The sequence below is a fragment of the Pagrus major genome, chromosome 12, assembly GCF_040436345.1.
Source record: "Pagrus major chromosome 12, Pma_NU_1.0".
Lineage (NCBI taxonomy): Eukaryota > Metazoa > Chordata > Actinopteri > Spariformes > Sparidae > Pagrus > Pagrus major.
In genome coordinates, this window is record NC_133226.1 from 6,591,574 (window position 1) to 6,607,372 (window position 15,799).

The 15,799-nt window shown below is 39.1% G+C and overlaps 1 protein-coding gene across 1 annotated transcript in view; it reads left to right on the plus strand.

The window, feature by feature from the left end:
• cacna1bb (calcium channel, voltage-dependent, N type, alpha 1B subunit, b) overlaps positions 1–15,799 on the plus strand; it is a 172,639-nt gene that overhangs the window by 63,276 nt on the left and 93,564 nt on the right. Inside the window, exon 6 of the mRNA XM_073477661.1 lies at positions 3,756–3,943. Coding sequence (XP_073333762.1) covers positions 3,756–3,943 — 188 coding nt within the window. The remainder of the gene's footprint in view (positions 1–3,755; positions 3,944–15,799) is intronic.

Genomic DNA, 15,799 nt, shown 5'->3' on the forward strand with positions numbered 1-15,799 from the left:
GATGTCCTGTAAATAAGAGGAAAGCACACATTTAAACACATATGGAGATTCAGATTTCCAAATAATAATCAATATCTTCATTAGTTTAAATGGATGTCTCTTGTTCCAGTCTTTACTATTTCAGGCATTCCCTTAAGGAAATTAATCTGAAACTTTATTCTCCATATTTGCTGAATTATATGCTTGATTTTTATTTACAACAACAGGCAAAGATACATTTTATCCTATCCATATTTGCATGTTTAGCTGTTAAAAATGGTCGTAGAGGTCAAGGTAGTACTACCACTTGACTGGAGTAAGTTGGAAAAGCGGGAGCACATCTTAATTTTCCCTATAACTAGTATCAAACTACAGAGCCATGACAGTTTAAAGAGCAGTGTAGGCCTGCTCGAAGTTTCTGTCAGCTGTCTTGGTGATTATAGAAAAGAGATTAAAACATCAAGTCTCAAGAGTCTGCTAATTGATTTTTGTTTCAAAAAGTATGCAAAGCCACCAATTTATAACTTTGCACTGATTGCACACACAGTGACATTCAATGCAAGTCCATCACACTTCAAACATGTCACACAACTCATCTTCAGTACACTATGCTTTATACACCACACGAGGGTGGCATTAAGGCTGATAGCTGAAACTGTTTGATGAACGAAGCATGGTGCACTGGAGAAAAGATGCGTGGTGCGTTGTAAGTCCGTTTTGATACACCAAAATCCCTGGTGTGGTTCTTTAATGTGTGAAAATAAGAAGCAGGGAGAAAATGAGAAAGATAAGCCTCCTCCCCTGTGTGTGAGTTAGCACAGCAGCAAAACACATTTTGAATAAATCACAGCCAGGTTACAATTATAGTGTTATTATTATACTACAGCATTATAGTAATTATAGAAAACAGTCGGACTGGCTTGGCTGAAATTACCCATTGTGTAATGCAGTGATAAAAAATTATGAGAAGGCTTTATTTCCCCACTGCTGGTGTCAGATAGAGTGTGAAGGCGTGACTTGAGGGTTATTGGCTGGGCCAGCTGTAAAATATGTGTGTCCATCTATCTGTGTGTGTGTGTGTGTGTGTGTGTGTGTGTGTGTGTGTGTGTGTGTGTGTGTGTGTGTGTGTGCGCGCCCACATGTTTCAACCCAGTCAGGGTGCTTGTAGTGGTGTGAGCAGTTGTGACAGGCTGCTAATGTACAGTACGTGTGTTATTGAGTTATTTTAGTCACAGAGACACAGCAGGGTTCAATGAAGCTAAGCAACACTGGTAACAACTTTCTCCATGAAGGTTGCTGTATGTTGTTTTTCTTTTGTGTGTGTGCACATGAGTCATTGGGGACAATGCTGGATGAAGCATAAGGACCTTGTTTGTCTGAGTTTATTTGCAGGTTTGTGTTTTAACATGTGTGTGTGGTCATTGTGTGTCCCTTCACTTGAGCACGAGCTTATTCAAGACCTTGGCTTTTTTGTCATTTGCATGGTTAAAAATGTTGATTCTTCTCTTTAATTCTCTCTGTTCGACTTTGCCTACAGATAAACATATTATGGTGAGCCATTAGTTTCACATAGGACAAACACAGAGGGATTGAAATGGATAATTTCCCTTGTGACTTTAATTAGATTATAAACAACTCCACAAAATCACAAAAATAGTTGAGGATCTTGTATAGTCTTCTGAAGATTTAGGTTAACACCGAGTATTTAAACTACTTTCAACTTACCAACATCCAATTCCCAGTTGCAATGCTCATTGCATTGAAATTCTGTACTGATACTCATGGTTCACTAAAATATTTAGTATCTAGTTTAGAGGATTCTGTTCAGATGCACATGAAATATGTAGCCCCCCCAACAGCATGACATTGAAAAGCCTACATAATTATGAAAAATGTCCTTGATCCTGACTTTAAGCAAGAAACATTTTGTTTTGTTTTTTGATCAGATTAGATTCATCAGATCATAAATTACATTTAACATAAATACAAGTAAGTAGGCACAATAAGAAGTAAAAACAGAAGCAACAACATCATAATTTTCATTTTGAATTCTAATTAGGAACAACACCTACTAGAAAAAAGCTGAGACCTGAGATGATCCCATATCGTCCGTGGACACTGAGTCCGGCTGACACAGCACCTGTCAGTAGGAAGGAAAGGACATATTTTACTGGAGTGACACCAGAGAGATGTTGGCTGTGCAATCTGGCTCTGCAAATCATCGTTAAAACTTGGCGTAACTTGTGATCGTGGCACTATCCCTCATGAAACGCAGGGTGCACAAGGCATCTGTTATACTCAGCACATTTATTCTTTATTCTGATCCCCATCTGCTGACATGTGTGCCAGCAGCGCATCCTTTAAACAAACTCTCAGCACCCTCCACGTACATGGGTACTATCTCTACAGCTCACTGTCGCTTCATAATCCCTGAAAACTTGAGCACATAGATGGAACACATCTCTCTAAATTAGGCAGCATTCACACTAAGCTGACTAAACCTGAAACACATCTTTTATAAACTCACAGCAGAGCACATCCTAATCAACTTTCATTCTGATAAAACTTTAGATTTTGTTGTGGCACATAAATCATATCCTGTTTGAGGCTTTCGGCATTTATTAGTGTGTTTATTGTATCCTTTAGTACTTCCATTAGGAAAGAGGCATTGTGGGATTTCAAGAAAGATGTGTAATAACTTACTTGAGACTTCAAACACTACTGTTTCTATTGCAATTTAAATGCAGATACATTTTGATATACAACACTACCTGAAGTGTACATCCTCTACAATTCAGCATATCTGACATCGGGAATGGATTCATGCACATTAAAAAAACAATAAGCATCACTGAAGTCATGGTCTGACTCAGACCCTTCCAGCTAGTGTGGTCTACAGTGTGCTATAGATGCAGCCGCAGATGTGGTGCACCAGTATATTACACAAAATGTAATATGGTGTAATACGGTGTCCTCAATTCTCCCAGTCACTGCGATATGGTACAACTTCTTGTCTCTTGGGGTCCTTGTAGTGATGCAAAGGTAAATTTACTTGATCAGTCATGATCTACAGCACTTTCTAAAGGTACAAGGAACTTTTGAATTGGTATCGCCTATCAACAAACTTTCCCCTTTCCAAGAACAAAGTAAATCAAATAAGAACCCCAAAAAACATCTATGTTTCATTGAGTAACTGCTGGGGGGGGGGGGACTTCCAGATGTTATGAGTGGAGAAGAAGGGCAGTGATACTGGCTGCTGGCTGGGTTCTTCAGCATATCAGTGGCGCTCTGTTGGAGCATGGCGGCAAAAGTGAGCCACGCCACAGAGCAAAGCTCTAAATTCAGCCATTGATCTTTGCACTGACCCTCACCTGTGGTCTCAAGCTTTGTGTAATGACTGACAGAATAAGGCTGCAGCCTCACTCTCCATGATAAGGTTAGGAGGTCAATAGTCTGCACTGAGTGGAACCAGTTGAAGTAGGCAGGGCACTTGAGAGGAATGTCCGGGCGTGTTTCCCTTTGAAATGACTGATGAATGATTGTAAGGAGATCATGGGACACACCAGAGTAACACGAGGCAGCTGGAGTAAGTAGCAGGGGAAAGGGACATTTTGGCTACTCTCCTGACCCACATAAAACCTGTTAGCATTTGGGGGCCCTGTTGTCATTCCATCATTCAGCCACTTAAGAAATCACCTAATTTAAAAGTTCATTTGAAATCATAAAAAAATCATATGAAACTCTTTACCTTTCTCTTTTTATCTGTCTTTCATCAGATGAGAGAACAGAAGAGTGGCCTTGTGGTATGGAGCCACCGGCCAGGACATGTCCCAATGGGACAGAGTGCAGAGAATACTGGACTGGACCCAACTTTGGTATCACCAACTTTGACAACATCCTGTTTGCAGTGCTTACTGTGTTCCAGTGCATCACCATGGAGGGCTGGGTGGACATCCTCTACAACGTGAGTCAATCTGTACTAAAGACTTGATTTCTGATTCATGTAGTTTCTTTCTGCTGCTTTCCTCTCATGTTCTTAATCTCAATCTCATCTCTTCTCTGCAATTTTTCACTCCCTAGTGGCAAAGATAAAGGGTTAATGTGTGTGTTGGTTTAACAGAGCATGGTTCAGCGTATCATAATAATTACCATCCAGACTGATGTGGTTATTGATGGTCCTTAGAAGATGATTTCTTTATGATTATTGTGACCCTTTGCAACATTGTCTAGTACCACCTCCAGGTCAAATTTTCCTGTGGGCCAGTACGTTGGTCAATGACAAGTTGTATTGGAAATTAAGGACTGGATTTCCATTATTAGTTGATGATATTCATGCTTTTCTGAGGATGAACCATGCAATAACCTTCACATATACACCACAAATATAAAGATATATTGGTCAGAGCACCATGAATCAGAATCATAGAACTTTCAAGTTCCTCCTTTTCCACCTTTTTTTTTATTGGACACCTCATGAGTATGCGTATCGTCATTCATTGTCCCCAGAAGATGGTTCTCTGTAATTATGGTGACACTTTGAATCTTTTAATGGAAAATTCAGTGGAAAATTTGACCTGGCAGTGGAACAAGACAAAGGTCAAAGTGCCTACCATAATTATAAGGAATCATCTTCTGAGGACAATGAATAACCATATGAATTCTCATGAGGTGTCCAATAGAAAAAAGGTGGTGCCAGAGGTCAGTAGGTCCTTACTATAGGGTTCATCCAAAGAGAAACATGAATATCAACAACCGATTTCATGAAAATCCAGTCAGTATTTTTTCAAGACGCCTTGTCACAGACCAAAGTGTTGGTCGCGTTGAAAATGCCTGTGAGATACTAGACACTTTGGTCGGGGACAAGGTGTCTTGAAAAAATACTGACTGGATTTTCGTGAAATTAGATACTGATATTTCTGCTTCTCAGAGGATGAACCCTACAGCAATGTTTTTGGAGACCTTTGCCATCCTCAGGAAAAAAAACCTTCACTTCACACCAGATATATAAAAATCTAGAGGTCAGAGCACTATGAAATGATCCGAGAACATTGATGTTCCTCAGATGATGAAGCTTTTTTCTAGTGGGCACCTCATGAGTTTTTCTACTCCTGCCATTCTCAAAATGCCAAACTATCTTCTTTTCTAATGATCAGATAGTCATTCAGTCATTCAACATCTCTATGCTCTAATGGAGATAAATCATGTTAATTTTAATGACCTCATGGACTTTCTTATAGCTTCATCCCCAGGACATGCTAAACAATGTCCACCAAACCACTGGAGCTTAAGGTTGGACTAACAGATATTGTTGTTTATACCATTCATCACAATCTTTGGGTATAATGAACATTTCAGCCTCTAGGAACCACTAAGGGTGTTTTAAACTCTTATAAAACCATAAATAATTCATTTAGACAAGCATTTTGTTGAGCATACAAACTCTTTTTTCACCACTTGTGCTTAACATTCATATAGAGACACATATAAACACCTGGGAGCTGCCAACCACAAAAGTGTGACCACTGAGCAGCTTCCCTGGAGCATTTGGAAGATTGGTTTATTGCTGAAGGGCACCTTGAAGGTAGTTGTTCATGAAGTGGAAAGCGTTATTCATTCATTTTACCCTCTCTGATTTTCCATACCGGTTCATAGATTTAAACACGACACCCTCCACTCATAAACCTGCAAACCTAAGACTGTCTCATCTTTAATAACTTTTGTGTGTGTGTGTGTAAATGCCAGAGTGCTGAAGCAGAAATGGTGAACAGGTAAACTTAGGCCCACTTCAGGGTGTCAATGTGCCATTTTGGGTTCTGCATGGACGGTAAGATAGCAGCAGTGGCCCAGAGGACACTGTGTACCTGTCCAGTGTTAGTCCCCATGTACAGATGTATGCGAAGAATATGAGTGAGTAAGTTTATTTTAAATAAAAACATAGCATATTAGTGTGTCAGCACACCTTACAAAATAAAGAAAGAAGACCATTAAAGTAAGGGAAGATAATAAAAATATAAAATAAAAATACACATTCAAACAACAAATACTAAATTGATTCACAGAAAGCTTATGTATGTTATAGGAAAGGAAAAATAAGAATGAGAATACAAATCTCATGGTGTGAAAAAATGGAAGAAAAGGAATACAAATCTGGCTATAATCTGCATAAAAATGGAAATTTGCCAATTGGGAGTATGTACAGTGAGAAAAGCTTTGGAAAAAGAGGACGACCGAACTTCATGTAACAATCCGTAGCTGGACACAAAGCAGAGATGTTATGGCTATGTGGCTTGTGTCTTACATAGCTGGGTCATTGGGACGATCCCCTCCAGCTGTATAAGTTTTTAGTATTTTTTCTCTTTTTCTCTAACCCAAACAGTTTTGTTATCTTAATACCAGCACCTCTTGTTATCAAAAGCATGATAGTGCCTTTTAAAAACACATAGTCCCAAAACACAAAAAGAAAAACAGGAATCCCTAAAGGATGAGGGACGTCCAGCCAAGCAGAACTAAAACATGAAAAAGTGTCTGGGCTAGTCCCACAATACTGTCTGACTCAGAGCTTCATCCGTCTTTTTTTACCAAAAGATGTATGCAAAATGAAACATAAGCCTCACATATTGGTCAAGAAGTACCTGCCAAATTAGGAAATATGCTGCAGTTTTCATTTAAAGATTTCCACACAGAGTTTAGAGAGTGCTGAAAGCTTTGAAAAGTTGTCTCTGGTGCAAGGACACCTTGAGATGATTTCAATAAGAAGAGGAGAACATAGAAGAACTTAGTACTTCAAATCAAAGCACCATATAAAATTGAAATGTCAACAATATTAACTTCTAGAAAAACTGACCTCATTGCATCATGGCTCCTGACACTCATTTTCACCACCATCAATGATGTAAAGGACCCTCCTATCATCAGACATGAATGTGATGGACCTTTACAACACACCTGAGGAAAGGCTTATTAAAAAGATTTTTACATTTTGCATGTGCTTTACTTGACTAGTGAGGTCCCCAAATCTTTTTTTTTTCATGTTAGATACATTTTTCATTTTTTCAAAACAGGTCACTGTAAATGCTCTACACTCAGTGTGAAATATGATCATATGGTCTTGATTCATTACAATTTACAATTTACAATTTATTTAAGTTGTTGCATTATTTGCTGATGTTCTTCTACTATAGCTCTTCCTCTATTTTCCTTGTTTCATTTATCCAGTTCACTTTCCTCCGTCTATGTTTGTCTTCTTCTTTAATTCCCTAAACACCTCTCTATTCCCTCTCCTGCTTTCATTCCTTTTCCCGCTGCTTCATCTCTTCCTTTCCCAAGAGATAGCAGCTAACTGGCACTAGATTGTGAGCCACTTACAGAGCTATCTTTCCTCATTTTTCGTCTTCTTGCTCCGTCTTCCTTCTCCTTTCACTCCAAACATCTCCTGTAGCTTTTTCTAGCTCATTATCCCAACTGCTGCAGACAAATGCTGCTGTGATCCGAGAATGCCTTTTCTCTCAGTTTGTAGTTTTTCTTTGTATTTCAATCTTTTTCTTTCCGTTCTGCTCAGAGTCATTCCTTCTGATCTGGCAGTTATTTTTAATCCAGTGTTTTTGTGTGGTTTTTATTACCATATTTCTTCCTGCCCACCTGTACTGGTAAAATTCACCATTCAGTCCTCTCTCTTTGCCTTCTTTTTTTTTTAAAGTGGGAGAGATTTAACATGGCCTTGTGGAGACCATTCACACATCCAGTAGGGGCAGATGAGGCTCATTTTGAGACTTTTTTAAATTGGTCTTAAGGTTGTACTTCAACCACACACCAACATCGTTGATCTTATTCAAGAGTGTTTTCACAGTCCTCAAGGAGCTTAATTTAAGTGTAACAGCTAGCTGACACTTGCCTCACACCTATACATCCATCTGTCTGTTGAAGCCTTTGGTGATTCACTCACTGTACCAGTGGAACGTAAGCCATGGGCTTGTGTGTGTAAGTGTAAGCGCAGGTATCGATTGTAAGAACCAAGGATATGAAAAATACTTGTGACTGGCTGACAGGTGTGCATTAGTATGCTTTATAACATGGTCTGGCAGCACAATGTCAATTACTTCTTGATAAAGGGATGCCTATGCAACTATTAAGTAATTCCAGTGAAACTGTCTGGATTAATGCTCAACAACTTGTATCTAAAATTAGTGCATAGGCATTAGCTGGCTGCAGAAATCTTGAAATAAATTAAATGAAAAAAAAAATCTGAATATGTTATTTACAACAGAGTGCAGTCCCTCATCCCATCATCCTCTGAACACCACAGGATGGCACCTGTAACACACAAGCTGCAAGAAGTAGCTTACACTGTCCCTCTGAGCTGTTTACCTCGCTACATCAGGCTGCGGCAAATCATCTATCATTTGTTTGTGAAAATCTTGATATTGATTTGGGGACAATGACATCACTGGCCAGCTAGCTAGGGTTGTTGTTAAACGTTTGTTCAAATTATATTTACTCTTTGTCAACCATAAGCGAGGTTATTTAGCTCCCGCTGCTAAGTCATATATAAGGTTTTACCTATTTACTGGAGTAGAGAACAATGTTCCCATTTCATAAGAACCTTATGGGATGCTAATGATTGTTCCAGCTATTAGTCCATGTGTCAGGGGTTTTAAGGGAAATTAAGTTGTTTAAGATTTTAATTGATTAACACGTGAAAATAGAAAATAATGGTCTCTTTTATTTTCTTTGCCAGCAGGACAATGCCCTTCAAGATATTATTTGGATGATGTCGAGGCCAGAGCTGCCCAACGCGGGCATTATCCCTTACTAAACAGGACAGCTAAAAAAAAATAAAATAAAAAACAGTTTAGCCGCTGTTTTAAATCTTTGTGCAAGGTTTATCTAACTGGAGTTCGCTAAAGCAATGGTATTTTATGGTGACTTTAGAAACAACGCTAACAACGCTCCTTCTCAATGGTGAGACAGACCTAGACATGGGTTAAACACAGCTTGATAATTCAGCCTGACTAACATGACGTTCATATTTGACACTTTGTCGTAGAATTTGGAGGTGTTTTGTTACATACTGACCTAACCTATCAGAGGCCAGTGGCGTACCTGTCCAGCTGACACACAACATGCTATACAGCTGGGTCAGTTCCATCCACCCTTGGCACTACTTTTCTGGCTGTTTTGCTGTTGCTATATTTCATGGCTGTTAGCAGATATCATTAAGAAAGATGTTGTTGGAACTTCTTGTCTTCCTTGTCAGTTACTTTCATAGCGAGACACATTACTTACCTAACAACCTCTGGCTTGAGAAGCTTTTGTGGTGTAGTATCTAGCTAACTTAAAAACACCTCCAAAGTACAGGCCAGCTGGAGGCCCAGTATGGCCTCCAATTCAGTGAAACACCTTGTTGACTTAAGATTTGCTCCTTATTTTTATTTTTTCAGCCCTATTTTGCTATGTAGTGTATCCTTGAGTCATTCAGATGCTGATGCTGATGTCGTGTTGTTGGTCCAAAAAACAAGAAGTAATTAAGTTAGTAAGTGGTGGTTATTGTTTTTTTTTTAATAGTAGTCCTATTGAAGTGGTGACACATTTTTTTGACTTGTCTTAATTGACAGCGCTCTTAGACACTTCCTATAATAACCTGTAATTCACCATCTGAGCAGGGCCGAAATGTTCCACAAAGAATATGGCAAACTGAGGAGACACAAGGAGAAGTCATGATAACCTTATGTAGTGGAAACGAAACATGAGTGTATTTGTGTAAAAGCAGTGGAGCATGCATATATGTCATGTATGCATTCATATCTTTGGTCTACAAATGTAGATGCACTATTGGTAAAGAAGCAGGGGGGAGGGTGAAGTCTATAACATCATGAAGCCAAAATAGCATCCAGGCCAGAGCTATTCTGTGGATTATATACTTTCCTGTAACCCAGTGTTAACCTTGTAGATTGATGACTATGTTACCTCTGCCCCGAGGGGGATCGCTCAGACCTTCCTCTCTAATGGTGCAAGAGAAAATGCAGAGTACCTCTCCCCATCCTCCCCGTCATTACCATCCTGTGCCCTCTTCTTCTTCTTTCCTCATTGCCTCCTCTCTGCTGTCCATCCCCCCACCTCCTTCATAAGTTCACCTCCCCTGGCGAGGCCACATCCCAGGATCCTGTGGTTTCCCAGCAGATGATGTAGTGAAATGAAGAAATGCTGTGTGCCATGCTATGCTTCAGCTGGAGGGAATGTCAAAATGAGGGCGCATCCAGACTGGCAAAAGCCCTCTGATAGTGTGAGCGTGTTCTTAAAGGTACCTGTGAGGAGATGAAAAACCTGTAATTCCAGTTTAAAAGCTTATCAGACAAGAAGACTTTTAATTTTTAAACCATAAAGATATAATATTTGAAAACTTGCTCAGAGCCTTGCTAAACTCCTTTATATGCATGATGCAAACTCAGTGTAAAGGCACAGGAAAAAAGCACTTAGGCCTATTGCCATGTTCTGGCCAAGAGTAACTCTCAGATTAATTTCAATGATGCTGTTGTATTGGTATAATGATAATCAAGACACAGAGGTTTCTTTGAAAAAGGAAAAGTTGATTCCAACTACCTTTGGCCACGTGCCACACCAACTCTGCCCTTTATTAAATACAGAGCTGTTGTTGGCTTGATCTCTCGTTAAGGCTGATGTGTTGTGGATTGCAGAAACAAAACAAGGAGCAAACTATTTTGTGGTACAGTATGCGCTGGATGCACAACTTTCATAAGAATCAATGGGTATCATACAAGCTACACAGTATTTTACCCGTTAAGGCATTTGCATCTGTTTGTTTGTCCGAAGTTATGTGTTGTTGAGAGACTTTGCTCACAGAGGTAGCACCTTTTTAAGAGGGAGCTGGCATTTGATGGTCATTGGTGTGTAACAGGAGTCTGAAATGTGTATCTTGTGTCTTTACAACAGTCAACATGAGTTTGTTTGTACTGTGACCACAATCTTTCTGTAAACTTAACAAAGTAGGGTTAGTTGCCCAAACCAAACCTTAACTCCAGAGGTGGCAGATCACAAAACACTCATATCATACCATCATTTACAGTAGGTAAACTAGGAAGGCATTAATAAACAACCTTTTTTGTCAATTAGGTACAAAGACTTTTCAACCAAGAAGTTGGATTACATTTTTTTGTTTCTCACACCCCCTGCAGCACTCACATTACATCGACCCTGTAATGTCATTGAAATCAATTGGGAGGTTACCTTTTGGAACAAAGTGCTTTTAATGCTGAGGAAGGCAGCAAGCCCAACCCAAGTCCTGGTACAACCCTGATTCCAAAAAAGTTGGGATGCTATGTAAAACGTAATTAAAAGCAGAATGCAAGCATTTGCAGACAAATTGTGTTACAAAGTGGTGAACCTTGTCCCATCCTTGCTTGTGAACGACTGAGCCTTTCGAGGATGCCCCTTTTATACCCAATCATGATACTACCACTTGTTAATGTGTTAACCAATTACAGTCTGTTGTTGCCCCTTTCCCAACTTGTTTGAAATGTGTTGCTGGCATTAAATTCAGAATAAATAAATATTTACCGAAATCAATTAAGTTGATGGGGCAAACCATTGGATAGATTGTCTTTGCACTGGTGTCAATTCAGTATATGTCAAAATAGATTAGCAAATGATCACATTCTTCTTTATGTATGTTTTAAACAGCAAAATAACTTTTTTGGAATCATGTTTGTAACATTCAAGCCCTTACACTCAGTGAGAGAGTGTAAGGATGTCACCAAACTGAGTCAACGCTCCATCTTGATGTTTTAATCATGAACAGAGCAGAGGAAAATGGAAGGCTTTCAAATGGAGAGAGATTTCAGCTTATGCTAATGATCATAATGTTGCCAGCTGCTACAGAACTGCGCTTTTGACATGAGCAAAGTATCCTCCACTGTCTTCCTCAGCAGCTAAACCACATGGTGGATGTTACAGATAGGAAACAATGAAGCGAGGCCAGATTATAGTGGAATACACATCCACAAGTTCAAACTACCCATGCAGGGTCAAATAATAAGCATTATCCTTCCAAATTATTCTGTCATGTGGTGGATTTCCTTCATTTTTCCTCTCTCATTACATCCACTTCATGTGTCCTATTAGACTAAAAGTTATTACTTTTATGGTTTTGTTTTTCAACATTTGCACACAGTAAGTGATCTGAATTGCTTCAGGGCTTTAGCAGATCATACCGTATTGTTTATCTCTCTCCAGGGCAAAACATGGTAACCTTCATTTTCACCTCCAGATCCCATTTTAGATATTGTTGCCATGTTATCTACGTCCAGCAGCAACTAGATTAGATCTAACTTGTTAAGTCTGACATCGTTCTCTCATTGGATTCCCTCTGTACCCTATAAGCTCTTATACCCTCTTGTAAGAGGCCAGGGTACATGGTACTATAGTACAGGCCAGGTAAAATATTGGGGTGCGGCTAAAAAGTTATGGAGTCAATCATGATCATTGTGGTAGGAAACAGGAAATGAATGGTGGTTTACCTTGTCGAAGTTGTAATTTTTTTTACCCAATTGTCCACCCTGAACTACTTTCTATGACATTTTGCAATGACAATAACAACTTCTGACTTTTTAAACTTCTGACTCATGACAAATGCTGTTGTTTCTCTTGTGAGGACACTAAACTTTTTTTTTACTGAAAGGCAAAAATCACTGCGCAGTTTCTCTTGAGAGACTTTAACGAACATCAAAACACAAGACTTTTCCAGCTTTAACAAAACTCAGGTACCATCTTGACATAATCCCCCTAGCCCATCTGTCTCCAGATGACAGTGATCTACAAAAGACAGCAAAGGCATGCATTGATTCTCTCTGAGTGCTGCTTCAGCTCTCAGCCAGTCAGCAGGGAAGTGACACTGTTGTAGCAGCAGTATGATGTGTGAGTGGTTTCTTAGTGTTGATAATGTGGCAATCTTCGTTTCATGCCCCGTGGTTTTATTACATTTCCTTTGTCAAATTAGAGGCGGCCCTAATTACCTCTGCTGTGTCATGTTAAGGCTTAACGCTGCAAGTAATTTATGTCACTTAATATTTTTTTGCTCTCATTTCCAAAAAGGTAGTGTCGCATATATCCGTGCACCACTCAGAATTTAACAACCTTGCTCATGCCTTGAGATATTCCAACATTTTTGTAATGAATTACATTTTAAGATAAACAAGACACAGAGTGACTATCTGTAGTCTGTACGATACACTATGTTGATTAAGATCTTGCATTGTGGCATCCCTTTTCTGTCTGTGATCTATTGCGTGTTTTGAAGTGTGTGTGTGTGAGGTGCTTGGGGTCACAGGCACCTTCATTAGAGCTGTGTGAGTGACAGAGACAGGTGCACCTTGACTTTGTCAGGTGACTTCTTATGCTGTCATGGTAGTCCCGGTGCTTGTCAAATCCTCGTTAATATAGAGCAGCACAGGGGGATGGTTAGGTACTGTGTAAAGGTTCAGTAATGCCTTGCCATTTGATATCACACAAGACGTACCAAAGTTGTCACGTCCAGTTCCGTGTGGACCAGAATGTGTGTGTATGCTTGTGTCCGCCTATAGGGACATCCCTTGATGTTTACTGTAGATATTTGTGAGGTAGTATGAGGTGTCCATTATTTCATTTTTAAACTTATGAGCACATGGTTGATGATGCTTGAAAAGGCATTTAGAGATTAAAGAAAACATATGTAATACAGTTTTATGTCTTGTTTTTTATATCAAAGGGTTGTTTTGCCACAAGGGGACAGAAGAACAAAACAAAAAAGCTAACGGCCGCATTGCTGTCATATTTTAATGTTATATACAGGTGTTATGGAGAACGGATGCGCAAACTGTTACCAATTTACACATCTAGCTGACACAGTAACATTATCTGAAGTCATGTTTGTGTAAACACAATGGATTTTAGCTCTGTTTTGGTCTCCTTAACTAACATTTAGCAGAATAGATGGATATTGATCCATCTAATTTTCTGCTAAATGTTAGCTAGTCGCTAACTTTGCCTGTTTGCCATTTATTGCTGGGAAGGAAGAGTATCCTTCAGCAGGTTTATGAAAGCTTGTTTTCCAGAAACAGCTGCCTGCGGGAAAACTAATGAGACTCAACGAAACTTTCAGCAAAACAAGACTTAACATCAGTGTGAGTGGCCCCATTTACATATCATTTGATCCAGTATCTATATAAAAAATCAAATGTTTATGGAGTTCTAATGTTTATAACTGTTAGATATGGAAACATTATGTGTTACAAATCTGATACAAACACATGTACAGTAATATAGCAGCAGTAAGTGATTGGACTTTTAGTGGAAGTACTGGCTTTTTCTGTCAAAGTGCTCCTAAGGATGTAAAGCCGTTACTTATGAAGTAAGTGTTAAGTAAAACACCTAAATTTGCTGTGACGCTCTTTTGGTACTTTGATGGGAAAGAAACTTTGTTTCAGCACTGGTCAATCTTTCGAAATCAAACTGCCTGATTTAATATAACTAAAATTAGCCAGGAGCAGATTAGTTCACCATCAGGAGAGGAAAATAGTAGAGTCTGAGAGAGATGATAAGATCCTCAAAGTCTTGTTTTGATTCATTCTTCTTCTTCAAGCAGCTCTTAAAGGACCTTTTGCTCTCTGTGCCACCAGAGCTGTTGAGCACATTCACCACTGCTTGTTGTGAATGATTCAGGACTGTAAGGAGCTGCAGAATTGATTCAGAGTGGCTGTCTTCATCTCAGCAGGCTTTCCTTGTCATCAGAGAAAGTGTGTGTATATACGAGTGTGTGTGCGTGCGTGCGCGCGCGCGCGTGTGTGTGTGTATGTGTGGCAGCAGCACTGTAAACTCAGAGTGGGAGTACACTGTCACAGCGCAACTGCATGATGCATGATTCCAAATTATGTGGCAGCTTTTGCTTTTTCCTCACTGATCATTCAGAGCAGTCAGCCGGCTATGACTCATGGGAGTAACAGAGGTGGAATAACAAGATCAAGTGAACTCATATAAAAAACATCAAGCTCGGTGGATATAAGTCATCACCTAAAGTTTGTTTTCAGACACCAACAAAATGAAAGAGGCAACTTTTACCTCAGCAGAGAAGTTCTGATTTCAGGATCTGTACTGAAGGTTTTCAGCAGATTATCTCAAAAAATACTCAGATTTCAACAGTATGGACCACTCCCATTTCCATTTGAATAGATTTTCCACTAATTTGATCTGATTTCTTTTGTTATCTTTTCCACCACAAATTTCATACAATTTAAAATCCCATACATTGTAGCCAATTTCACTAGAACTGGCCATACTGCTGGAATTGCAACACCTGAATTAAATGAAAATCCTTTATGCGGTGATGGTGTTTCCCCAGAGTCTGACTTCTGAATTATTTTTTCTTTGGTATTCTGAATCTATTTTAAACAAAGACATTTCATCTGATGTTAATGTTTAGGCTTTTTGGTCAAAGACTTGTCTGCATTCAACAGGAAGTACATCAGCACTGGTCATGACTCACTTAAAACTCCCTACAATTCAGATTTCTGATCTTCCCAGACAGGATTTAAGAGCTCTATAAAGATCTTATCATCATCATACCAATGACAGACAAAAACCTTTACATGAACTATTGCTAGAATTACAAATTTAAATATGTGGCTTTTGCAGTGGTATGTATTTTTATAAAATACCGCAATTATCTTTAATTAGTGATGTTTCTGCAAGATAGCCTTTAACCATTTCTGGTTATTGTATAAATAGATCTTTTGCTCGTTATACTCATAACTACATTGTAGTCATCACATTATAC